Raw genomic sequence first — 23,864 nt, 5'->3', positions numbered from 1 at the left:
TTCATAGCACGTTGGGAGGATTAAACAGATTAATCCATGTAATGCACTTCCAACTGTGCCTGATACGCAGCAGACGCATTTGCTATTAACACCTCCAGTGTCCCCTTATTTCTCTAGCAAATGCATAGGTCTTGGCACTCTATACTTAGTCTCCTCGTCTAAGTCTTGGGTAAAAAGAGGTAACCTCCCCCTTCTCCAGTTCCCCACCGCGAAGAACATGTTTCCAGGAACCTCCTGGTCCGCTTCTAACCGCTAGCTGGCCAAGCTACAGGGTGATTGTTTCCTTGGGCGAGCCAAGAGCAAACACTGCAGCCCTCTAATACGGTTACTTCCTGGGGCTGGAATATCAACAGGAAGTCCTGTGGGGAAGAGCTCGGCCAAGACAGTCATTCCGAGCAAGGGATTAGTGCCCTGATGAATCTGCCGCAACCTCCGCAGGCGCCCTCCCCACCCCCCACCCCCCACCCCGGTGGCCGGCCTCGCTCTCGGGCAGGTCGCTAACTCCGCTCTTCCCTACTGGGTTCTCGAGCCAAGGAGCCCAGATGTGAACCCAGATGTGAGCCCGTACGAGAAAGCCAGACAGACACAAAGGTGCACGCTCCGAGCGGCTGGCCCCTTTACTGGCATTGGACGGCCCCTCTCCGCGCGCGAGGGCGCACAGCGCACTAACCCATCCCCGCCCCCGCCCCGCATCTTCTGCAAACTCGAGCTCGAATTCTCCAGGGTCCGTGCGCAGCTTAACCCCGAACAAGAGCGAGTACTCGAATCAAAAGGGGTCGAGCAACGGGAAGGCGTCGGAGGGCGGTCGGCGTCCGGGGCCCCCGCGGCCCCGGGGACAGCCCCGGGAGCGCCCCGGGGAGGGACGGCGCGCTAGGCCTCCAGGTCGAAGTCGTCGCGCTCCTCGTTGTACTCCAGCACGTGGCGCCGGATCCGGGACGAGTCCACCCAGGTGACGAAGTCCTCCATGCTGCGCGTGACGAGGAAGGCGGGGTCGGTGACCACGTCGGGGCCCACGCGCACGTGGCCCTGCTCCACGAAGGCCACGGCGGCCTGGAGGTGCTGCGCCATGCGCAGCTTCAGCAGCACGGTGGGCAGGCGGCGGCGGCAGAAGGCCGAGGCGGTGACCGAGTCGCAGAGCGCGAGCGAGCCGCGCGTGGGCACCAGGCCGAGGGCGTACAGCTTGTCCAGCAGCGCGGCCGTGGCGCGCACGCGGAACGGGTCTCGCTCGGGGAGGTCGCGCAGACGCCGCGCCAGCTCGCGCACCGCCCGGCTCAGCTGGTTGTAGCGAGTGTAGTCCTCCCGCCGCTGCAGCCGGTACCGCCGCAGCACGCGCAGCTCGTGCAGGTTGTGGTCGGTGGCCTCCCAGTTCAGGAAGTCCACCTGCTTCAGCAGCTTCTGCTCGTGGAACTTCAGCTTCCGCACCATGATGGCGGCTCCCGGGGCCTCCAAAGCCGTCGCCTCGACGGCGCCGCCGAGCGCCCGCGCGACTTCCGCCCAGGCCGGCCCAATGAGAGGACGGCCTCGGGCACGCCCTCCGCCCCCATTGGTCAGGCCGGAGCCACGCCCCCCGCCAGCCACGTCACTATGTCGCGTTGCTTCCCGCGTTGCCGGAAGTAGGGCCGAAGTGCTGGCGGTGGGGCGGCTGGCGCGGCCGCGGCCCGGGCAGGTGCTCTTCTTTTCGATCTTTTTTGTTTGTTTGTTTTAAACCCCCTCGTGGTGTTCAGTCACGAGGACTGTATCCCCCGTGCAGCAGTCGTTCAGTCCCACTCGGACTTATGCCTGTTAGAGTCTCCCAGGTGAGTCCGCTCCGGGAAGCTGAGGTCAGGCCGGGCGGAGACAGGTGACGGCTGTGCTGGTTCGGCGGGCTGCGCGGCTCTCCCGGTGCTCCCGGTGCCACGGTCCTCCCGGTGGCCGCGATGCTCCCGGCGGCCGCGGTCCTCCCGGTGCTCCCGGTGGCCGCGGTGCTCCAGCTGCTCGGAGCTTCCCGGCGCCGCCCGGTCTAGGGGGGCCCGACGCTGGCGAGCCTGCAGGGAACCCCGACTGCCCGGCCGCTTCCTCGCCCTCACAGAGGCCTCCCCGAAAGCTGTATTAGCAGATGTGCCAGGTGACTCATCGAACCTAGCAGGTCCGAGACACCTGGATTCAAGTACACACCCCGAGCTCACTCGAATTAGCCCGACCGGGTGGACTTCTGGTCACCCGGCACCGAGCTGAATACATTCAACGCTCTTCGGCTCCTTCGGTCTGTAAGTCACATACACGAAACCGGTCTGTTTGCCTGGGCCTTTGACGCCACCTAGCTTCCTCGCTGGTCATTTTTAGTTTTGTACGGGGCTTTCATTGTCCTTTTAAGTACGACACTTACTATGTGGGAAACGATACACGTCAGTGTACGTTATACATGTTAAGGTACAAAGTATATGAGGATACTTAGGAACCCCACAGCCAGCTTAAGAAAAATGTCACCAGGACCACTTCCATCGACCTACTCCGGCCACTTCTCCAGCCAGAGGTAATGGTATCTATGTACCTGGATTTTTGTGTTCATTTTCCCCTTTTGCTTAAAAAGAAAAAAAAAGTTTTATCATTGCACATGCATCTCTAAATACGTTGAGAACCTTCTTATTTCAAACTGGAGCCAGTAGAGTGGCACAGAGCTTTTTGGAAATGCAGTATTTTAGACCGATTCCTGACCCACAGAATGACAGCCACTGCTTAACAAGATTCCCCAGGTAATTTGTATACACGTATACACACCGATTTTGCAGATGTGGTTAAATTAAAGATTTTGAAATGGCGAGAATACGGACACCTGAGTGGGTTCAGCGGCTTAGCGCCGCCTTCAGCCCAGGGCATGATCCTGGAGACCCCGGATTGAGTCCCATGTCGGGCTCCCTGCATGGAGCCTGCTTCTCCCTCTGCCTGTGTCTCTGCCTCTCTGTGTGTGTCTCTCATGAATAAATAAATAAAATATTTTTAAAAAAAGAAATGGTGAGAATATGCTCAGTTATCTGGGTGGGTCTCATATTGTCATAAGTGTCCTTATAAGTGAAAGAGGGAGGCAGAGGAATCAGAGGAGATAGATGATGAAAGCAGAAATCTGAATATGTGAGAGGGAGCTTTGAAGATGACGGGGAGCCCAAAGCAGAGGAGTGTGGGCAGCCTCTAGTAGCTGGAAAAGGCAAGGAAACAAATTTTTCCCTTAGAGCCTCCAGAACATAGTCTTGAGATCCAGTTTGGATTTCTATAAAACAATAAACCCGTGTTGCTTTAAGCCACCCAAGTTTCTGGTAATTTGTTACAGCAGCAATAGAAAACTAATACAATTTCCTCTTTTTTCCTAATTGATTTGGAGATGTTCTTTATGTATTATGGATATTAATCCTTAACCAGTTATATATAGAACAAATATCTTCTCCCAGCTTGCGCTGCATCCCCACCCTTCATAGTCCCCCCAGCCTCACTCCATCCTCAGCCTTTGATCAGCATGTCTGCAGTAGGACTCTTGGTTAACTTCCTTCTCCCCAGACAATAAACAGTAAAAACTAAACCATATGTGTTAGCAAGTGATAAATGTTATGAAACAAAACTGAGTAGGATATAGGAGAGCTTAGGCTGATGAAGGGCTGTAGTTTTACATAGGGCATGTCAGGGTAGGTTTTATTAAGAAGGTGATATTTTATAGGGATTTGTAGATATCTAGGGGGAGAGTATTTCTGAAAGAGACACAGTCTACAAATGCCTTAAGACAGGAATGTGGGGCAGCCCAGGTGGCTCAGCGGTTTAGCGCTGCCGTCAGCCCAGGGCGTGATCCTGGAGTCCCGGGATCCAGTCTCCGGTCGGGCTCCCTGCATGGAGCCTGCTCCTCCCTCTGCCTGTGTCTCTGTCTCTCTCTGTGTCTCATGAATAAATAAATCTTAAAAAAAAAAAAAAGACAGGAATGTGCCCAACATATCAGAAGAGTAACAGAGCCATCTTGGTTGGAGCAGTGGCCTAGGAGGGGAGAAAAGGGGATTCTGATGACAGAAATTCATAGACCTTTGAGTAATTAAGGACTTTGGTTTTTATGTTTGTGAGATGAAGATACTGAATGGTTTTGAGCAGAGGATTGACATCTAACTTACGTTTTTTTTGTTGCTTTTTAAAGATTTTTTATTCATTCATGGGAGACACAGAGGCAGAGACACAGGCAGAGGGAGAGGCAGGCTCCCCGAAATGAGCCCGATGTAGGACTTGATCCTGGATCCTGGAATCACACCCTGAGCCGAAGGCAGATGCTCAACGGCTGAGCCATCCAGGCGTCCCATAACTTATGTTTTAAATAGATCACTCTGACTGCCATGTTGAGAATAGACTGTCAGGAGGCAGGGGTGGAAGCATATCATTAGGAAGCTGTTGCAGTGATCTGGGTGAGAAAGACAGTAGCTGGGACCAGGAGAGAAGAATCTTTTTTTTTTTTTTTTATGATTTTGTTTATTTATTCATGAGAGGCACAGAAAGAGGCAGAGATGTAGACAGAGGGAGAAGCAGACTCCCTCTGGGGAGCCCGATGCAGGACTCCATCCTAGGACCCGGGGATCATGACCTGAACCAAAGGCAGACACTCAACCACTGAGCCACCCAGGTGCTCCACAGTAGCAAGAATCTGATGTGAGAGGAGTCCCATAAATGATGAGAGTCAAGGATGGCTCCAGTTTTTGGCCTGAGCAAGTGGTAGAAACTTCTCATCACTCAAGTAGGGAAGGCTGCCAAGTAGAACAGGTTTGGGGGGGCAGTATCTGGTATTGCTTGGGACATCTTGGGTTGGAGGTGTCTATTAGACATCCTAGGGGAGATGTCAAAGAGAAAGCCATTTGAGCGTGGAATTCTAGATAAAGGCCTAGGCTGGAGATTAAAATAAAAAATTGAGTTGTTATTGGTAGAGAGATGGTATGTCAAGCCATGAGTCTGGGTGGGGTCATCAAAATAGTGAATATGTTAAGTGGACAAGTGGACCACTTTCTGTAGTCTATAGTGTTACAAATTATTGGAGAGAGGAAGATGAACTAATGAGGTAGAAAGGAAACCAGGAGAGTATGGTTTCCCCAGTGGAAGTGAAGAAAGTGTATCCAGGGGTAAGGAGTCCTCAACCTGGTCATATGGTACTGAGAGGTTGAGTAAGAGGGGAACTGAGAATAACCATTAGGTCATTAATGACTTTGACCTTGATAATAATAGTTTCAGTTGGGCAGCCCAGGTGGCTCAGTGGTTTCACGCTGCCTTCAGCCCAGGGCATGATCTTGGAGTCCCAGGATCGAGTCCCATGTCGGGCTCCCTGCATGGAGCCTGCTTCTCCCTCTGCCTGTGTCTCTGTCTCTGTCTCTCTCATGAATAAATAAATAAAATCTAAAAAAAAAAAAAAATAGTTTCAGTGGAGTGTGAGGGTGAAAGACTGGCTTGAGGGGCTTAAGAGAAAGGAAAGAAATTTCAGGCAGCTAGTATAGATGGCTATTTTGAGGAATTTTGCTCATGCATGCAAAGAAATGGGGCAGTAGTTGGTGGGGGGAACTAGAGTGGAGAATCTATTTTTTAAAGATGTGGGTTGACTCTTTCCTCAGTACCCACAGCTTGTTGGATGCCATTCCAGTCTATTCTACTTCCATAAACTCCCATATTTACTTCTCTCCAGCCAGTACCCTGTACTGTCTCAGGCTCTCATCATCTCATGTGCATGTATTGCACTGTACCCATTTTGCCACCAGTGGGGTCAGACGGGAAGCCACTGGCTGCAGCTCTCCCTTGTTTACTCTTTTCTTAAAGGAGGAAAGTTGGGCACTTGGGTGGAGAATGGATGCTGTTTGCAGAGCATGAGTCAGGGCCCAGGCAGGAAAGAGAGAACACACTCCAATTAGAATAATGTAAGGAAAAAAAAAAAAAAAAAAGAATAATGTAAGGAGAATTGAATAAAGAGACTTTGTCCTAAGGGAATGGGCAGGGTATAGGGAAACCACAAAGATTAGTGCTGTTTCCTGAGACTAGCAACTTGGGGGCTGTGTTACCCCTAGACTTGAAGAGGGTCACTGGAAGGGAGGGAATGGAAGATGCTGGTACTGGGTGGAAATGTCTGAGAGGCTCAAGAGAATTTTCCCCAAGAACCTGGAAATAAGTATGGCTCCTAAGAGTTAGAAAAACCCACCCAGAACAGATGTGGGAGAAAGCTCAAGATGGTTGGTCTGTGAATGTGTGGCTGAGGTGTTTGGGAGCCAACTAAAGGCCATCAGGGTGGTGGCTGGACTGGGATCCTGGCTGGGTGAGCAGAAGTCCTATCGATTGTATTAAGGGAGCTAATAAAGGTAAAATGTGTACAACAGTGTGTGGCACTAACATCGCAGTTGCTGTTAGGCTCAGCTTGGGGAGAGGCTATGTGAATGAGGAGAGATCACAGAGAAGGGGTGTCCCAAAAGTAGCTGGGGGAGACCTACTCCAGCTCTGGTTGGAGGAGGAGGAGGACGATGACCCAGATGCTTAGAATCAGGGCTGGCCCTGTCGTGGAGGATGAGATCTCAGTGTTTCTTGGCTGAAAGACTTGTTACACCATCTCCTCATCCTCTCATGGGGTTTGGCGGGGGGGGGGGGAGGGGGACTGAGTGGGGAAAATTTGAGAGGAAGACAAACCATGACAGACTCCTAACTCTAGGAAACAAAGGGTTGCAGAAGAGGGGGTAGGTGGGGGAATGGGGTAACTGGGTGACGGGCATTAAGGAGGGCACACAACAAGATGAGCACTGGGGTCCACTGAGCTAACCTGGTAACTGGGCTTCCTAAGGGGTGGCCCAGCCTGCCATGATCCGTTGGTGCAAAAATTCAGGTCTGCCTGACAGTCGCATTTCTGTGTGCAATTGAATACCTGGCCTGGTAACTACCCCACCACGGTGAGCATTCGGTAACGTATGTGATTGTCCGATCCCTGTGTTGAACACCTGACACTAATATAATATTGTATGTCAACTACAATTACAAATAAAGCTTTAAAACCTGGCCTTCTGGGGTTTGTACCTAAGCCTTTATTCAGGTCACATGTCAGCCCTGCAGAGGGAGTTGGATCTACTGGCTGTGCCAGTGAAATTGGGTTTTGGAGCCTTATACCCCTCCCAACAGCCGAAGGCGCCCATGTTTAGCAGCTCCCCCTTGCGCCAGCTAATCCGCAACAAGTAGGAAAAGTCAGAATGAGGAGGAAGGAAGTTCTAGCTAGAACAAGGCTCCAGGGCATGGCTTGGAAGAGGAGTAGGGGCTAAAGCCTCGGTCTCACCTCAGGCACCTCCTCTTCCAGGAAGCCTTCCTTGGTCCTTGCTCCACCCAGGCTGGAATAGGTGCCCTCCCAGGCACATTTCGTGGCACTGGTCCCGCTGAGTAGGGAGTTACCTGCCTACCTCTCCTGACTTCTGGAAGGTAGGGATGACATCTTACTTATCTTTGTAGCCCAGGAGGCCTGATAGAGAATAACTCTGTGAACGCTCCCTTGAGTGCACGACTGAATGCATGAGCTCGACCCAGGACAGATAAATCATGGGGCACACCCGAGAGGGCACACTCCTGCGGGTTGTGTCCTAATCCCCAGGGCCGAGCGTGGCACCTGGCACCCAGTGCCCAGAGTGCTCCAGGTGGGCTGACCAAGCCTCCAGTGCCCCTTGCCTGTCTGCAGGCCTACGCACACCACCCTGCCCCCTTGCTCTGCTGCTGCTCACGCCACAGAAAATCCAGTCCCCGGGCGGCACAGGGCACCCCCGAACCGGGGCGTGCCTAAGCTTGTCCCCTGTGGCTACATACCTAGGGTCTTGTCCTTCCCTCCAAAAAAGGTCTCCCGCGGCAGGGGTGCTTCCAGCCTGCCTGGCTACGGGATCAGAGCCTCAAGCTTCTTCCCAGAGGGCGCTGCTAGCTCGGGGGCTAGCTCACCCTGCCCCCGCCACCCCCCCCCCACCCCCCCAGCGATCCCCAGGCTGCGCCCCGGCCCAGTTTCGCCCAGTCTCGCCCGAGTGGGGGTGGAGGGGCAGGGGGACGGGAGAGCGGCGGCGGCGGCGGTCCGGGCGCCCTCCCTCGGCCCCTCCCTGGGGCTCGGCCGCCGCGGCCTCCCCGCCAGCCCTCACTTTGCAAACTTTCGGACTTTTCCTCCACTGCGTCGAGGGGAAGGCGGCGGGTGACGGAGCCCCGGGGGCGAGGCGGCGGCGGGGGGGTGCTCCAGGCGCTCGGGCGAGGGGTCCCCGCGGGGTGGAGGTGCTCCAGGAGCTCGGGCGAGGGGTCCCCGCGGGGTGGAGGTGCTCCAGGCGCTCGGGCGAGGGGTCCCCGCGGGGTGGGGGTGCTCCAGGCGCTCGGGCGAGGGGTCCCCGCGGGGTGGGGGTGCTCCAGGAGCTCGGGCGAGGGGTCCCCGCGGGGTGGAGGTGCTCCAGGCGCTCGGGCGAGGGGTCCCCGCGGGGTGGGGGTGCTCCAGGCGCTCGGGCGAGGGGTCCCCGCGGGGTGGGGGTGCTCCAGGCGCTCGGGCGAGGGGTCCCCGCGGGGTGGGGGTGCTCCAGGCGCTCGGGCGAGGGGTCCCCGCGGGGTGGGGGTGCTCCAGGCGCTCGGGCCCCTAACCTCGGCGGGTCGGGGCGGGCGCGGGGGCCGGCGGGCGGGGCGGAGCCGGGCCAAAGCGCCGCGGAGTTCGCCCGAGTCCCGGCCGCCGCTCCTCCCTCCCGCCTCTCCCCACCCCGCGCCGCCCCCTCGGCTCTTCCCTCCTCTCTCCGGACGCCGCCTCCCGGAATCCCTTTTCTCTGTTGTTTTGGAGCTAGGTCCTCGCTGGCGGCGCCGAGGGGCCGCGGGCGCGCGACGCGGAGGCGGGCGGGGGCACGGGCCGGGGCAGTGGCCGCCGCCCCCCGGGGACCCCGGCCGCGCGGACCCGGAGCGCCAGGCGACCCCGCGCACTGCCGCCCCCCGGGCGCGCCCTCCGACGCCCGCGGCGGGGTGACCCCGGGCCGGGCTCCGACTCCGAGCGGGCCCGCAAGTGCTGGGGAGCCGGGCGGACAAAAGAGGCCGCTCAGCTGGTGGCCAGAAGTGCCGGGGCGCCTCGTCGCGCCCCCTCCGTCCTCGGAGTCGGGGCTCGGGCGGGGAGGGCGCCGGGGTCGCCGAGGTGGCGGCCTGTTGTGTAAGCCTCAGTGCTTGTTTCCCCCCGCCCGGCTCGTTGTGAAGCCGGACACATCCACCCTTGGACTGGATTCAAGAGGCTGCTGTTTTCTCCATGCTCCTCTTGGATTTTCTGGATTTTTGAAAGCCCAGTGGCCCAGGAGGAGGAAGAGGAAGGAGGAAGGAGCAGATCTGCAGAGGAATGTGAGAGCCTCCCCGGCGGAGAAGCCAGGAGCCGGGAGCCAGAGCTGCCTGGGTTTCTGGAGCAGCGGTCTCCGGGTGATTCGCTTCTATTTCAGAACATTGTTCCAGTGGAAAGTGTCAAGTTCTTGCCCTCTCCGAGCTGATTTCTCCGAGTCACTTGACTTTTCTTCTACAAGTGGGAGGAAGGAGAGGGTGCCGGGTCTGTGCTGCCGGGGAGGAGGGGAGGAGGACCGTGGACATGATCCCTCCCTGCTCGCAGGAGTGTGTCGGAGACTTACTAGGGCAGGCGAAGGGCCGAGGACATCGCGTTGAATAGGGGGAGGCTATCCAGCGTCTGGGGGTGCCAAGACCCCAGCTCCGGAGCTAAGAGACTGGGCTGCTGTGACAGGCCTGAGCCGCTGGCAGGAGCTCCATCCTGGCCAGGACCCGGTCCTCCTCCCTCTCCCGCTGGGCCAGCCATGGCGCTGAAAGGCCGAGCCCTCTACGACTTCCGCAGCGAGAACAAGGAGGAAATCACCATCCATCAGGATGAGGACCTGGTCATCTTCAGTGAGACCTCGCTGGACGGCTGGCTGCAGGGCCAGAACAGCCGCGGCGAGACCGGGCTCTTCCCTGCCTCCTACGTGGAGATTATCCGCTGCGGCGCCAGCTCCAGCCCTGCCAACTACCCCGGCAGCCCAGGCCCTCTGGGCACCCAGGTGAGCTCGTATGACGGCTCCGGCTCCGGCGCGGCCAGCCCTCCCAGGAGCGCCGGGGGCAGCGGCTTCCTCTCCCACCAGGGCAGCTTCGAGGAGGACGATGATGATGACTGGGATGACTGGGACGACGGATGCACAGTGGTGGAGGAGCCTCGGGCTGGCGGGCTGGGCACCAACGGGCACCCCCCTCTCAACCTCTCGTATCCCGGTGCCTACCCCAGCCAGCACATGGCCTTCCGGCCCAAGCCGGCCCTGGAGCGGCAGGACAGCCTGGCGTCTGCCAAGCGCGGCAGTGTGGTGGGGCGCAACCTCAACCGCTTCTCGTGCTTCGTTCGCTCCGGAGTGGAGGCCTTCATCCTGGGTGACGTGCCCATGATGGCCAAGATTGCGGAGACGTACTCCATTGAAATGGGCCCTCGTGGCCCCCAGTGGAAGGCCAACCCCCACCCGTTCGCCTGCTCAGTGGAGGACCCCACCAAACAGACCAAATTCAAGGGCATCAAAAGCTACATCTCCTACAAGCTCACGCCTACCCACGCCAGCTCGCCGGTCTACCGGCGCTACAAACACTTTGACTGGCTTTACAACCGCCTGCTGCACAAGTTCACGGTCATCTCGGTGCCCCACCTGCCGGAGAAGCAGGCCACAGGCCGCTTTGAGGAAGACTTCATCGAGAAGCGGAAGCGCCGGCTCATCCTTTGGATGGACCACATGACGAGCCACCCAGTGCTGTCCCAGTATGAGGGCTTCCAGCATTTCCTCAGCTGCCTGGACGCCAAGCAGTGGAAGATGGGTAAGCGCAGGGCGGAGAAGGATGAGATGGTGGGTGCCAGCTTCCTGCTCACCTTCCAGATCCCCACGGAGCACCAGGACCTGCAAGATGTGGAGGACCGTGTGGACACCTTCAAGGCCTTTAGCAAGAAGATGGACGACAGCGTGCTGCAGCTCAGCACCGTGGCATCGGAGCTGGTGCGCAAGCATGTGGGGGGCTTCCGCAAGGAGTTCCAGAAGCTGGGCAATGCCTTCCAGGCCATCAGTCATGCCTTCCAGATGGACCCCCCCTTCAGCTCTGAGGCTCTCAACAGCGCCATTTCTCACACGGGCCGCACCTATGAAGCTGTGGGTGAGATGTTCGCCGAGCAGCCCAAGAATGACCTCTTCCAGATGCTCGACACGCTGTCTCTCTACCAGGGCCTGCTCTCAAATTTCCCTGACATCATCCACCTGCAGAAAGGTAAGAGCCACCGTGGGCGGGACACCCTTGTGGAGTCCGAGCTCTGCAGGGCACCGGGGATGTGAGGATGGCCGAGGGCAGGGGGCAGCCCACCTAGTCTTCCTGCCTCGTTCGTTCGTCCCCCGGCGTGTCGGGCACCTGCTACCTGGCAGCGGCTAGTCTAGGTGCCCGGGTGCTGTCGTGGGCGGCTCTGGTCCCTGGCCTCACGGTGCTCGCTGCTTTACCTTTTGTTGTCTGTTTCTTTGTGTGTTGTTCATGTTTCCCGTCTCTGTCTCATTTGCTCATCTACGCGTTCCGCGCAGAGCGTGAATCTGGGAACATGGAGATGACTGGGGCCCAGGCCTTGCTCTTGAGAAGCCCACAGGCCCGTGGGGGACATGGACACAGATAACAGGAGCACAGAGTGCGGCCTGTCTTCCCACTCCTCTGAAGCTCCTGGTGGCTTTGGAGCCTGTTCTTCCCACCCTACACCCTATCTGTGTGCGGGAGGCTCCCGTCCCCATTTTGCAGATGAAGGAGCTGGTGTCCACAGAAGGGTGGCTGCACAGGGAGCCCGTGTCCTGACTGAGACTGTCCCTTCCTCCTGCGCCTCCCCAAGGACATGAGAACACGTCCATCCGTGTTGGCTAATTCCCAAGCCCAGCTGTGTTTTCAGTTCTCAGCCCCCCCACCCCCCGCCCGTGCGTGGGGGCAGAGGCAGGATGGGCCTCTGTCTGTCACTGTTGGGCTGTCAAGGAACTGCCAGGGGAGTGACTCATCCCGGGTCACCTAGGGGTGCCCGGGCTCGTCCTGGGGAGGAATGAGGGTTCTGGGCACTACCCTCCTGGCCCATCCAACTCCCCCTTCCTGAACCTGGCTTCTCTTGCCTGAGCAGTGAGTTAGGGGCGGACCTGGCAGGTGGCTGAGTCCCGGGGACAACAGGCAGGGCAGATGTCAGGAGAGAGGTGTGGTCCTCCCCAGGGCTGCAGGGCCCTGCAAGGCGTGGGGCTGGCTCCCTGGCCCCTAGGCCCTGAGGTCAGGCCTGGCTTCGCAAAGTTTTCCTCTGGGTGGGGCATGGAGGCAGACTCTGGATTGAGCCTGGGGGGACAGCAGACGCCACCGGCTGCCATGGTGTGCAGGAGAGCCGGGAGTAAGCCAGCCCTCCTCTTCTTTACCAGGAGGGTGCCTTCTAGAATTCTCTGTCTCCCAGGCTCCTTTCTCCCCTCGCCTTCTCTTCCTCCTTCCCCTCCCTGCCCTTTTATCTCACCTCCATGTTACTGTCCTCCTCCTTTCCCTCTTCTTTCAGCCTCAGGAGACACCAGCCCTGCGTTGAGTTTTGGCTGTGTCCCCAGTTTGCTGTGCACTCCCGGGAAGCGCCTTCCCCTCTCCGGGCCTTGGTTTCCTGATCTAGAAAACAAGGGAGGGGAGAGCGGGTGGGCTCCCACAAGGGAGACTGCTGGGGGGGCATCTGGTGAGACCAAGTGATGCGTTAGAGCGCCCCGAGCTCTGGGCAGGGTACACGGGGTGGCCTGCCCACTGGCCGGTGTGACAGGTGTGTGCCGACAGGTGTGTGCCGGGCGGAAGTGTGCGGGGCCTAGGAAAGCTGGTTCAACCAGCTTGGATGGCATGTTTCTGTGGGCGGTGGCGGGAAGCGGGGCGCACGGGGGTAGAAGGCGCCGGCCCGGGGCCCCCAGGGTTGCCTTGCCGGGGAACAAGTGAGGTCATGGCCCTTCTGACTCCGGTGGACACGGAGCTGCGACATCCCCCCTGAGGCTTCCCCGGAGCGGCCGGCGGTCCCGTGGGCTGCTGCATCCTCGCTGGCAGAGGTGGGGTTCCCCCCCACAGGGCCGCCCCCCCCAGGGCCCTCCCCAGAGCTGCTCCCCCCCAGGGCCCCCCCCAGAGCCCCTTCCCACTGGGGCTCATGGTCCCTGCACCTGGCGTGGCCACTGCAGGCCTGCGGCTGGGCCTCTGGCGGACGCAGAGCCGGCCGGTCTGGGGGTCCGGGCCGGATGGGGGCCACGGGGCTGCGGGCTGGCTGTGTGCGGGGGCCCTTCCTCGGAGGAAGGAGCGGGGAAGCTGGGCCTCGGGTCTCCAAAATTCTGTCTGTCCGTCCAGATGCCTGAAAGATGGCAAGTGTGTGGCGGCGGCCGTGGGAGGAAGGAGGTGGGAGGCTCGGTGGGGTCAGGAGGCCGGTCGGGACAGATGCCGCCCCTGAGATGACCAAGGGGCTCTTACGCCTCAGGGTCCCCCTTGGTAAGGTGGATCACGGAGTCAGCTTGGCACCAAGATGAAGCCACAGTCTGTCTGTCCGCCGGCACCGCGCCTGGAGCTCAGTCTGTGGGTCTCCTTGGAGAAGAGGGATTGTAGAAGTCACCAGTCTTGGGGGTGCCAGGGGCCCCAGGAATAGTCACTCTGGGACAAAGGGAAATGGTGTGCGTCCAGGGCCCACCCTGAGAGCCAGCCAGGGCAGGGGAATGACCGTGGTTCCCTTCATTTTACGGGGTTCAGTGAGGTGGGATGATGGGCAGGCAGGAACGCCCAGGGGTGTCTGACTGCACAGCTGTGCCAGACAGATGGGGTGAGGAGCTCCCCAAGGGATGGGTGCACGGGAGAGACGAGGGAGGCTGGGTGCCCTGGCACCACTAACTTGGCTGGCAGGCCTGGTGGGCTGGCAGCAGCCCAGGGCCGCAGAACGCACCTGCAGTGGCCATGGGACTCCCAGGCTGGCCAAGGCACAATGTCCCCTGCAGGACCAGTGCTTGCCTGGGGGACAAGTGGGTCTGAACTCTGTGCTCTGGGCCATCGTCTCATCCTCCCTCCACCTCCCCTCCTAGGCTTCCGTAAGCAAAGAGAACCCTAACCAGCCACTACCAGCTGGTGCTTGCTGTGACTGAGAAGCAGTCTGCACACGTCACCTGTAGCATCTCGGGCCCTTATTCCATCAGGTGCTGTCCTAAGTACTCCATACAGATGAGCTCGAGGGAACCTTAAGTACACTATAGGGCGGGTGGCACCATTGTCCTGTGTTCCAGATATGGAGACTCAGAAGCACTGTCGCACTGAGAGCAGTTGCCAGCAACATCAGACCTGGTCTAGCCTGTCCCATTTGACAGCTGGGTGACTTCTAGCCCGGGCAAGAGCAGTGGCTTGCTACAGGTGACACAGTTGGGGCCAGGACTCAGACTTCTCACTCCTGACCTCAGAGAGGCGGGGACAAGATGAATTGAGCTTAGGGAATATGCCTGGGACCCTGGGGCTCTGGGGCACCAACCTCCTTTCCTGGTTCCTAGGATCCAGTCTATAGGACACCTGCCAGGGCCGAGGCTCCTTTGGGTCCTGAGCTCTCAGGTCGAGTCCTACACAGAGTGTTAGGGGGTGTGCTGGACAGGCCTGAGCCCTAACTCCCAGCCTGTCTCTGGGGTACGTTAGTGTTAGCTGGTCCCAGCCCCAGATCTGAGTCACAGGGTGGAGAGGTGATGAGGAGCAGGGTGGGACCTCCGCTTTCCCCCACCCCCCACAGCTTCTATCCCCTATCCCTGGCCCCCTGCCTGTCTGTGGATACCTAGCAGTTGCAATAGGTTCACTTCTATTATCTGGGCCTCTGTTTCCTCATCAACAAAAGGAGGCTTTCCTTCTTCCGAGCCAGAAAAGCCCTCTCGGATACAAATCCATCCCCACAGCACCCTGAGTTTTTAGGCAGATGGAATCCAAGCTAGTTAGTGGCTCCCCTTCAGGTAGGTTCTTTCCGTTATCTGGGGGCCCCACACAAATAGGGTGACCTGGGTGACCTGGCATGGGCTCCATGCAGTAGGTGTGGTATCCGCCCCCCAGCTGTGGAGGGTTACCTCTGCCCCAGGCATCCCCTATGTATGGGGCACGGCAGAGGCTGGGGGCCCCTAGGCAGGCCTTCCCGGACGGGGCCTCAGTTTTCTCTGTACAAGGTGGGGGGTGGCATCTGGCCTTTAGGACCTCTTTAGCCCTGAAGTCTCTTGTTGGGTCCTCGTGCTGGGCCTTGGGCTGATCTCTCTTTTGCTGCCCAGACCTGGGCAGTTGGGATGAAACAGGAGGCAGGAGGTGGTTTGAGGAAGGCGGCAGGACTGTGTGGGTGCAGAGCTGGTAAGTGCAGAGCTCTCTTGAGAGCTGTGTGAGCGGCCCTGGAGAGTCCGCAGACTCATGTCTGTCTGCCCCAGATGCCCCCCTTAGGCCCTAGCTGAGCACTTGCTGGCCATTATGGGTGCTGCTCCTTCTAAAGGCCTCGGGAGTTATTTCTAACACGTAGAGCCCTGGGCCTGGCACCATAAATGGCCAAGTAAAGGATCTTGAATGCATCGGACACCTTGAGTGAGAGTAGAAGGGGCACATCTTGAAGGCCCCGCCGCGCTGTTGGGGGGGGTCGTCCAGCTTGCCCCACCTTCCTACGGCCTCTCTCCACTTTGCGCAGTGGGGTCCCTACAGCCCGCGAGGAGCGCCTGCCCGACACAGGCAAGCCGCACCCCCCTCCCGGCAGCAGCGGCCACCGCCTTCGATGCACAGTCAGTCAAGTGCCTGTTAGTTCAGAGCTGAAATCCATTCACCAACTGCTTGCTGATTCATTCAGACTCTTCTAAATTGGGTCCCCTGCCCAGGATCATCCTCCGCCCCCCATCTGTCACCCGCTTGTTACCGGGCCCCCTCGGTCCCTTTCGGCTGGTGTGAGGAGGGGCAGACCTGTTCATGGGGAGACCCACACAAAGGAGGATAGCAGGTGCTGTTTCAGAATCAGCAGTGTAATGGGGGGGGGGCACCGTGGCGAGGGGCTGGGAACCCCACCTAGGGGCACTGCAGGGGGCTCTCGTGTGGAGGAGGGGCCTGAGTCTGGCTGGGGGCCTTAAATCATGCATAGAGACCTAGCAGGCTAAGATGTGGTGGGAGGCACAGGGCGAGTCTGACGAACGTGGGGTCGGTGTGGGAGGGGTGCACAGGCAGCCTGCGGAGGGCCCCCAGCTAGGCAGGTAGGCGGGGACCTCAGTCTGCAGGCAGCAGGGTCCAGGGAGGGTCTGGAGCTTTGGGTGCCTGGGGTGGCTGTCCTTTAGGTACTGTGGGGCGGCTCTCAGAGGCTGGGCCTGAGCGGGAGCCCCTTGGGGGCCTGTTGCAGCAGGGCAGCGGGGAACAGGGTGAATCAGGTGGGCAGACGCGGCCCTCGCTCTCCCGTGGGCTAGGCCTGGTCCGGGCACTGCAGGCCTTGAGCTCACAGGCCAGAGCAGGCAGGCAGGCAGAGCAACCGCAGGCTGGTAAGAGCTGGGGTGGGTGGAGGCCCCGGGAACACCGGACGCACCCTGTGCAGAGGGGGCTCGGGAAGGCTTTCTGGAGGAGCTGATGTCTGAGCTGATTAGGAGCCAGTGTGAGAGCCGAGGCCTGGGTTGGGGAAGGACAGCCCCGTCCTGGACCTCGGGTCAGCCCGCAGGGCAGTGACGGGCTGTGGTTGTGGGCTGCTGGCAGTGCCCCAGGTTGGGAGGGAGGATGTGCCAAAGGTGAGGGTTGGGGGATGTCCTGGTGGAGACATCCGGGCAGCTGTTACCGAGGGGGCTCACGGAGGGTAGAGGGTGCAAATGCGGGAGACCAGAGCCCTAACTTCCCTTGTCCTCCTCCACTGTACCTGTGCCAGGCGCCTTCGCCAAGGTGAAGGAGAGCCAACGCATGAGTGATGAGGGCCGCATGGCGCAGGACGAGGCAGATGGCATTCGTAGGCGCTGCCGCGTGGTGGGCTTCGCCCTGCAGGCCGAAATGAACCACTTCCACCAGCGCCGCGAACTCGACTTCAAGCACATGATGCAGAACTACCTGCGCCAGCAGATCCTCTTCTACCAGCGGGTAGGCCAGCAGCTGGAGAAGACACTGCGCATGTATGACAACCTCTGATCATGTGTACCCGGCCCCCACCCTGCACCCGGGCCTGGTCGCTGCAGTGCACTCTGCTCTCTAGACCTCCCACAACTAGTAGGCTGGGAGGGTTGGGGCGGGCTTTGGAGGAGTCATGGGTCCCCCTGGGGAAGTCCCTCAGCGCTTCGAGGTAGGGGCACGGCAGGGGTGAGATCGAGGTTGGGAACCTTCTAGGCCGAGGCCTGGGCTGCTGGTCAGGCGCTTGAGGCCAGGCCACGGTCTTAGCCTCCCCTAGAACCCACAGTACTCGCTCGCCTGGCCGCCACACCCTCTCTCACTCAGTAGGTCCCGGGGCCCGCTCGGCCCTGTGTGACATGCTGGGTAACAGGGCTGCGACATGCCTGCCCTCAGGGAGTCAAGGTGGGCTCCGACACAGAAACAGACAAGGGCAAGACGCAGGGACTGATGATAAATAAAGGCCTCCTGGAAGCGTAAAGAAAGAGCCACTCATTCCGCTGGCCAGGGAAGGCTCCAGAGAGTAGGTGACATGTGCATTGTGTCTTGGAGAATGACAAGGACCTGCCTGACAGTGAAGGGGGACAGTAGATTGGGTACAGGGGAGTGGGGGCATTCAGAGGAGAGGAATAGTGTGTGAAGACATGAAAACACCCCCTCTACTCTCCCTTATCTCCCCAAGTCAGCTTGATGCCCCTTGGTGGGGATTGTGGCCTCGTAGAGGGGAGGGATCTTCCTCCCAAGTCCCTGTCCCTGCCTCACCTTGTCCCCCCAGGAGGAGCTGCGAGCCAACTCCCTCCCGACTCCCCTGCACCTGCTGAGCCTCCAGTTGTCCTTGGTTAGGGGACCATGCAGCATCTTTTCCCTGGGCTCAAGGTGCTGAGACAAGCCACTGACCCTGGGACCCCGGTGGCACCTTTCTGGAGAGGACACACAGAAGTTACCAGATATTTGAGTTCACCAGCAACAGCTCTCCACATTCCGAGCAGGCTCGGGCTCCAGGCTTCCAAGGTCCTTGGCCCCAGTGAATCCTGGGATCCTTCCTATTGCACAGAGGGAAGGTCAAGGAAAAAAGACAGGGTCTGGCTTGCCCACTGCCCCAGTAGTCCTGGGCCCACACGCCCATGGCCAGCCTCACTGTGATGTCAGCCCCGGCTCCCTCCTCAGCCAGCGTGTGCTGTCTCCCACCCATGTTTACATCCTTAAGGGGGCTGCTCCCCACCCCCCCAGGCCAGGGTGTGGGCCACTGGGCTTGGGGGAACTGACAGGTGCCACTGCTGGCCTCCCCAGGAGGTCATGGCCACTCCTGGCTCCTGCTGCTTCAATCTTTTTTCTTTCTTGTTTTCTTGATAAACCTTTTGCAATGAAGACAACAACAACATGGCTTTTTTTGTTTGTTTGGATCCCAAAGGGATTTAGGGTGGGGGGAAGGATGAAATCTGAGTGTCCCTGGGAGCTCTTAGACCACGAGGTCTCCGTGAGCACAAAACCTCTGAACTTGGGTGGGGGGGTGCTGTGCTTCTGGCAGGTGCTAACTGGGGAGCTGGAGGTGGACCCCGGCTGGACACATCCTTCCCAGCCCTCACTCAGTCTCATATGGGTGGGGTCCTGCTGGGAGTTCGAGGGCTGCTGAGCAAGAGCGCGGAGGCCAGGCTCCAGGACAGTCTCCCCGATGGGGCTCTTCTCCCTGGGCAGAGGCCCCCAGGAAAGCCCTGCTCCAGGAGAGGTGGGAGGGGCTCGGAGCCCATGTCCTTCCCCAGGCGGTCCAGGGCACCCAGTTCTTGGTGGCTTCTGTGATGGAGACTGAGGAGAACCCCTCCCCGCAGGCCGGGCCCTCAACGGGGTCCCAGTTAGTATGGGTAGGAGCCCGTTCCCGCGCGGGAGGGAGAGGTAGCTGGGAAAACCTTGGCTGTCTTTCGGGGCCAGGGGGGCCGGTGGAGGGTAGGGCTGGCAGGGTCTGGGCGTCAGAGGACGCGGTGACCAGGCCTGGGGCCAGGGCCTGGAGCAGCGAGAGGGCTGAGGAACGGCGGGTGCGGTGGGGAAGGGCCGCCAAGCCTCCCGGTTCAGGGCAGAGCATCCTCAGAGGACCTTCTGGAACAGGCCCTTGGCCCTGGGTCAAAATTAGGTCAGCTTTGGGACTTTCTGTGGAATTCCCCTCCCTCCTCCTGGCCCTCCTTCCTTTATTTTCCACCCACCCACCCACCCAAGGACCTTCCTGCCCGAACCTCTCCTCTGCTCTGGCCTCCAGGTGGCCTTCTGCGGCCCTCCTCGTGGTGGGGCAGTCTCCTCACGGAGGGCTGAGGGGTGCTGGGCATGGCTTGCGTATCCCGTAGCGCCTGGACAGTCCCCTGGGAGTGGCGTTGCACTCTTGTGTCCCTTCCTGGGGGGGCGGGGGGGCACTGCCCGGGCTCCGGCCTCAGGTGAGGGAGGTGGTCTGACACTTTACACAGGAGGGCCTGCGGCCTAGGAGAAGAGTCTCGAAGTGAAGTCTGGGGACTGGCTGGGTCTGTGGCATCGGGGCCGTGCAGCCCGGGGCAGGCTCCTGCGCCGGCGCCGTCCCCTGGGGTTGCTGCAGGTCTCGGGGGCAGCTGGCTGGGGCCCCTCTGGAGGGGCGTGCGGGGCATCCCAGCCATGGCGGGCCTGCCGGCTGCCTCCCCGCTTGCCAGGTGGGTGTTCCGGGCTGAGCGGGCCCCGCGGCCTCCAGCACCTCCCCCCCAGGCTCCGAGGGGTGGAAAGCATGGCCTCTTCCTGCCCGGGGCAGTATCGGGACCTGGGGGTGGAGGTGACCCGAATCTCTGATGCCCAGTCCTGGCCCAGCCGCGGAAGGAGTCTGCTTTGTGGCCACACGAGGGGGTGGGGACGGAGGGCAGCCCGGGCGCCCAGGGGCGGGGGGGAACCACCGTGCCACCTGCTATGGCTGCACCACGACCAGAGGGGTGGCCAGCAGCCGGGTCGCCCCAGAGCCTGCTCAGTGCCACTCCTCCATCCGGTGGCACCGCTGTACCGCCCTCCACACGTCCACATGGTCACAGAGAGGGCCACCCAGCCCCAAGCTGGCATAGCCACATGCAGCCACACACCCTGCAGGGGGACATAGGCCACACCTGGCCGTCTGCACTCAGAGGCACAGTCCTGTGCTCAGAGAATGCACTCCCGGCCATGGCACTGTTCACACACGTGTCATCCCTTCACTGGTCACACGTGTCCTCACTCATGACCTCGTCCCGGTCCTACCTACGCAGAGTGGCACACACACACACACACACACACACACACACACTCAGACGCATAGCCACAAGTCACACATGCTCATAGCAAATGTGTCACACGTGGACCTGCTTCTAGCCTGCACCTGTAGCACCTCCTGGCATCAGCCATCATCTGCCACTGGCACTGTCCAGGCGGGGAACCTGAGGTCCAGGGAGAGGTGGCAGCTGGCTGTGTCACCCAGTGAGACCAGAGGATGTTGAAGGGCCTGAGCCCAGCTCCCGGGATCTCTGCGGCCGGTCCCAGGGCCGGTCCCCACTGCCTGGGCAGGCCCCTGACTGAACCACCCGACAAAGCTCATGCAGCTCTGGTCTGTCCAGCCAGAGCTGAGGCCGCGGCGTCCGTGTGAGCAGGAGCCAGGACACAGTGGGCAGGCCCAGGCCTGGGCGGGAGGAACATTCCTGCACCATCTCCTCCCCAAGCATGCAAGGACCGGGCCCGCCCTGCCTGCCTGCCCGCTGACTCAGGCCTCCAGGAGCCAAGCCTGCTTGTCCCCAACCCCCCCAGTCAGCTTCCATTCCAGTTCTGCTCCAGGATGGCTCCGGGGGCTGGGCTGGCGACGAGGAGCCCTGGTGAAAGCTGTGGAGAGAGATGACAATCGCCTCCCCCAGATGGAGCTCAGCAGGGCCCATCGTGCAGCCTGGTCCCAGGGTTCAGGATGGTTTAACACAAACCTTTTTTCCCCCTTGGTTCTGTTTTGTTAGTCAAGCCCCAGTGCAGTCTGGGCTGTTGAAAAAGCCTTTTTGGTCCTCCCGGCAGCCCTGGTAGGCATCATTGTTCCATTTTACAGATGAAAGGACTGAGGCTTGGCTGGGGGCGGGGATGGGCCCGACCCATGATCACACAGTGAGACAGGGCGGAGCTAGACTCGAACCCAGCTCCCTGACATCTTTCCTCAAAGTCTCGATTGACTCACTTAGGTCCGAATGGAAAGGGGCCGCAAGAGCTCTGCTCCGGAGGTGAAGGAATGGAAGGCTGGCAAACGCGGAGGGCTGGCGGGTGGGGTGAGTCCTGCCGCCCCAGGGACGAAGAGGCTGACGACAGCCCTATGCGGTGGCCACGGCCTTGACCCGGGATCGCCCCTTCCTTACAAAGGAACGTATGTGAGCGGCGTCGCCTCATTTCTCTGAGACTGACCAGAATTTCTGGGTTGCGTTCTCACAGCCTCACATGGTTCAAGAGGAATCCCAAATCAGTTTGGGGGCCCCTCCTTTCTTAGGGGGTGCATTTAAGTTTTGGGGGGATGGCACATTTGGAGAGGGTGGGTGGGGCTCCGGCTCTTTGAATTTTAGAGGCTGAATCCCACAGCGCATCACACACACACACGAAACTGCCTCTTTCCGCCTCAAAGGCTATTCAGATACACCTGTTTCAGTTGGCTTCGGTTCATTACTTGGCAATGCCTTGTCTGGCAGATATTTACATTTTATTAATTTTGATTTTGTCTTGTCTTTTTGTATCTTGCTACTTTTTTTTTTTTTTTGCCCCCTGCAAATGTTGTTGTGGGTTCTTGCAGATTCCTGGAGCGTGGCATGGGGCCTGTGGTACCCATCATGGTCCTAGGTTAGCATTGGACCCTTTGGCCATCGTACCCTTATTCTCTTTCTTCCTACCGTCTGCTCCTTAGGTCCCCATCCTGACGCCTCTGTGGGTCTGGCCTTAGTTCTGTTTTGAGCACGTAGGCCCCCCTCAATCATCCCTATACCTGTAGACCTCAGGGAACCTCAGGGAACTGCCTAAAGTCCCTTCTGTGGCCTGTGGTCCCCCCAGGGACTCATGGCCAGCATTCCATAGCCCCCAGCACACGCTCAAGCACAAGAAGCTCTGGGAAGCTCTAGAGGTCCTATGCAACCCTTTGTCATCTGGGATCTGGCCGCCGCCTCGGGGCTCTACTTGGGAAGGGGCCCAGGTCCCGGCCGCTCCTGGATCTCCCAGCCTCTGGGGCTTCTGCACTCTCTTAGCACCCGCAGCACCGCGGCAAACACTGGGCAGCGAGTATTTCGCAACCAGTCTGCATGCAAGAGATTATCAACATCATTTTACAGAGCAGGAAATGGGGCCCTGCAAGGGAGGTGCTAGAGTGGCCGAGCTGGTGTAGGATAGTACCCAGGTCAGGGTCGCCCCAGCTGGGAGGCAAATCATTGGTGCCTGAGGTAGGACTTGGCCTTCTGGAGGCACCTGGAGCCTCTTCTGGGCTGACCTGGTCTCCCTTGCTGCTATTTTGGCAGGAATGTGATGGGCGAGGGCAGTGGGAAGCTCCCCTAGACAGCCCTGCTGCCCCCAGAGAGCAACAAGCCCCCTGTTTCCTTTCTCTCCACCACCCAGAGGCAGGGCCCTGGTATTGGCTGCAGTGGCTGAGCCCTGGTGCGAATCCTACCCTACATGTACTTGGGATGTTCTGGGAATATTTTCTTAATTGCTTCATGCTTCCATTTCTCTATTTGTAACAGGAGTTCCAGATGGCTGTTAGGAGGATTACGTGAGTGAAACACATCGGCTGGACAGTGCCCGCACGTGGCAGGTGTTCAGTAAGGAGGAGCTGGGATACCAGCCTCTTAGCAGAGCCTTAGAGCAGCCCCAGAGAAAGGCTGGGCCGAGAGTATTGTTACCCCACTTGATAAGTGAGAAAACTGAGTGAGTGAGTGAGTGAGCCCTCGAAGGCCACACAGTGGGTAGGTGGCAGGGCTGGGCCGGGGACTAGGCCCCTGACCTCCTCCAGACCTTGAGCCTTGCCCCATGGTGCCACCATGACTTCACGGGGAGCGGAGCCCTTGGGGCTTCCTGGCCGTAACGGTAGTTGTCAGTCCAGGGGCGGGGAGTCCATCGGGCCATTCACTGGCTGTCACATACACTGTGAGTATGCAGGAGAGAATGGCCCGAGAGTTAAGAGATGCAGGTTCGCGGTAGGCCTTCCCTGGGTAGATTCGGGGACCTCAGGCAAGGCCACTACTCAGTCTTAGTTTTCCTCCAACTGATGTTGACGGTTGTCACGATTATACTGGGGCATGAGTTCACAAGTGTAGGCACGGGGCTGCTCTGGGTGGGCTGAACCCTCAAAGCCACACAGGCTGGCAAGGGGCGGGGGGGTCCCAGCACAACGGTTCATGCTAAACGGCGGCTACATGGTACTACATGCTGGGTGTCGGGCTCAGTGACTCCCCCGAGTTATCTTGTCCCCAGGTGCCTGCAAGGTGAGAGTGACTGCCAACGTTTCCCAGCACACAGAGGCTCAGAGGCACAGAGTCACCTGTGCAAGGCCGTGCGGCTGCTCAGCACACAGAGGCTGAGGTCTCCTGGGCACAGAGCCGTGCCCTTCCAAGGCTGACAGGCTGGGCAAGCTGGGGGCAGCTGTCCTGCCTCGGAGTGACGCACGAGTGCTGGGAATGGAGGGGAGCGCGGAGACGGGCGGCGAGTGGCAGGTATTGGCTGGCGGTGGCTGCGTGCCTTCGGGTCAGCAGGTGGAAGGGCAGAGGGCTTGG

The 23,864-nt window shown here is 59.6% G+C and overlaps 2 protein-coding genes across 2 annotated transcripts; one reads left to right on the top strand and one right to left on the bottom strand.

The window, feature by feature from the left end:
• Positions 1 to 594: 594 nt before the first annotated feature.
• Positions 595 to 1,480, bottom strand: IMP3 (IMP U3 small nucleolar ribonucleoprotein 3). Its single transcript, XM_025987164.2, has one exon. The coding sequence runs from the start codon at positions 1,423 to 1,425 to the stop codon at positions 871 to 873; it is 555 nt and encodes a 184-aa protein (XP_025842949.1). The 5' UTR covers positions 1,426 to 1,480; the 3' UTR covers positions 595 to 870.
• A 7,475-nt stretch (positions 1,481 to 8,955) lies between these two features.
• On the top strand, positions 8,956 to 18,494 carry SNX33 (sorting nexin 33). Its single transcript, XM_025987260.2, has 2 exons — positions 8,956 to 11,265; positions 16,889 to 18,494. The coding sequence occupies exons 1-2, from the start codon at positions 9,792 to 9,794 to the stop codon at positions 17,140 to 17,142; spliced, it is 1,728 nt and encodes a 575-aa protein (XP_025843045.1). The 5' UTR covers positions 8,956 to 9,791; the 3' UTR covers positions 17,143 to 18,494.
• The last annotated feature ends 5,370 nt before the right edge of the window (positions 18,495 to 23,864 follow it).

This window comes from Vulpes vulpes, unplaced genomic scaffold, assembly GCF_048418805.1.
Source record: "Vulpes vulpes isolate BD-2025 unplaced genomic scaffold, VulVul3 u000000678, whole genome shotgun sequence".
NCBI classification, from domain to species: domain Eukaryota; kingdom Metazoa; phylum Chordata; class Mammalia; order Carnivora; family Canidae; genus Vulpes; species Vulpes vulpes.
Note: the sequence above shows the minus strand (reverse complement) of the source record. Positions and strands in the feature narration are given on the sequence as shown.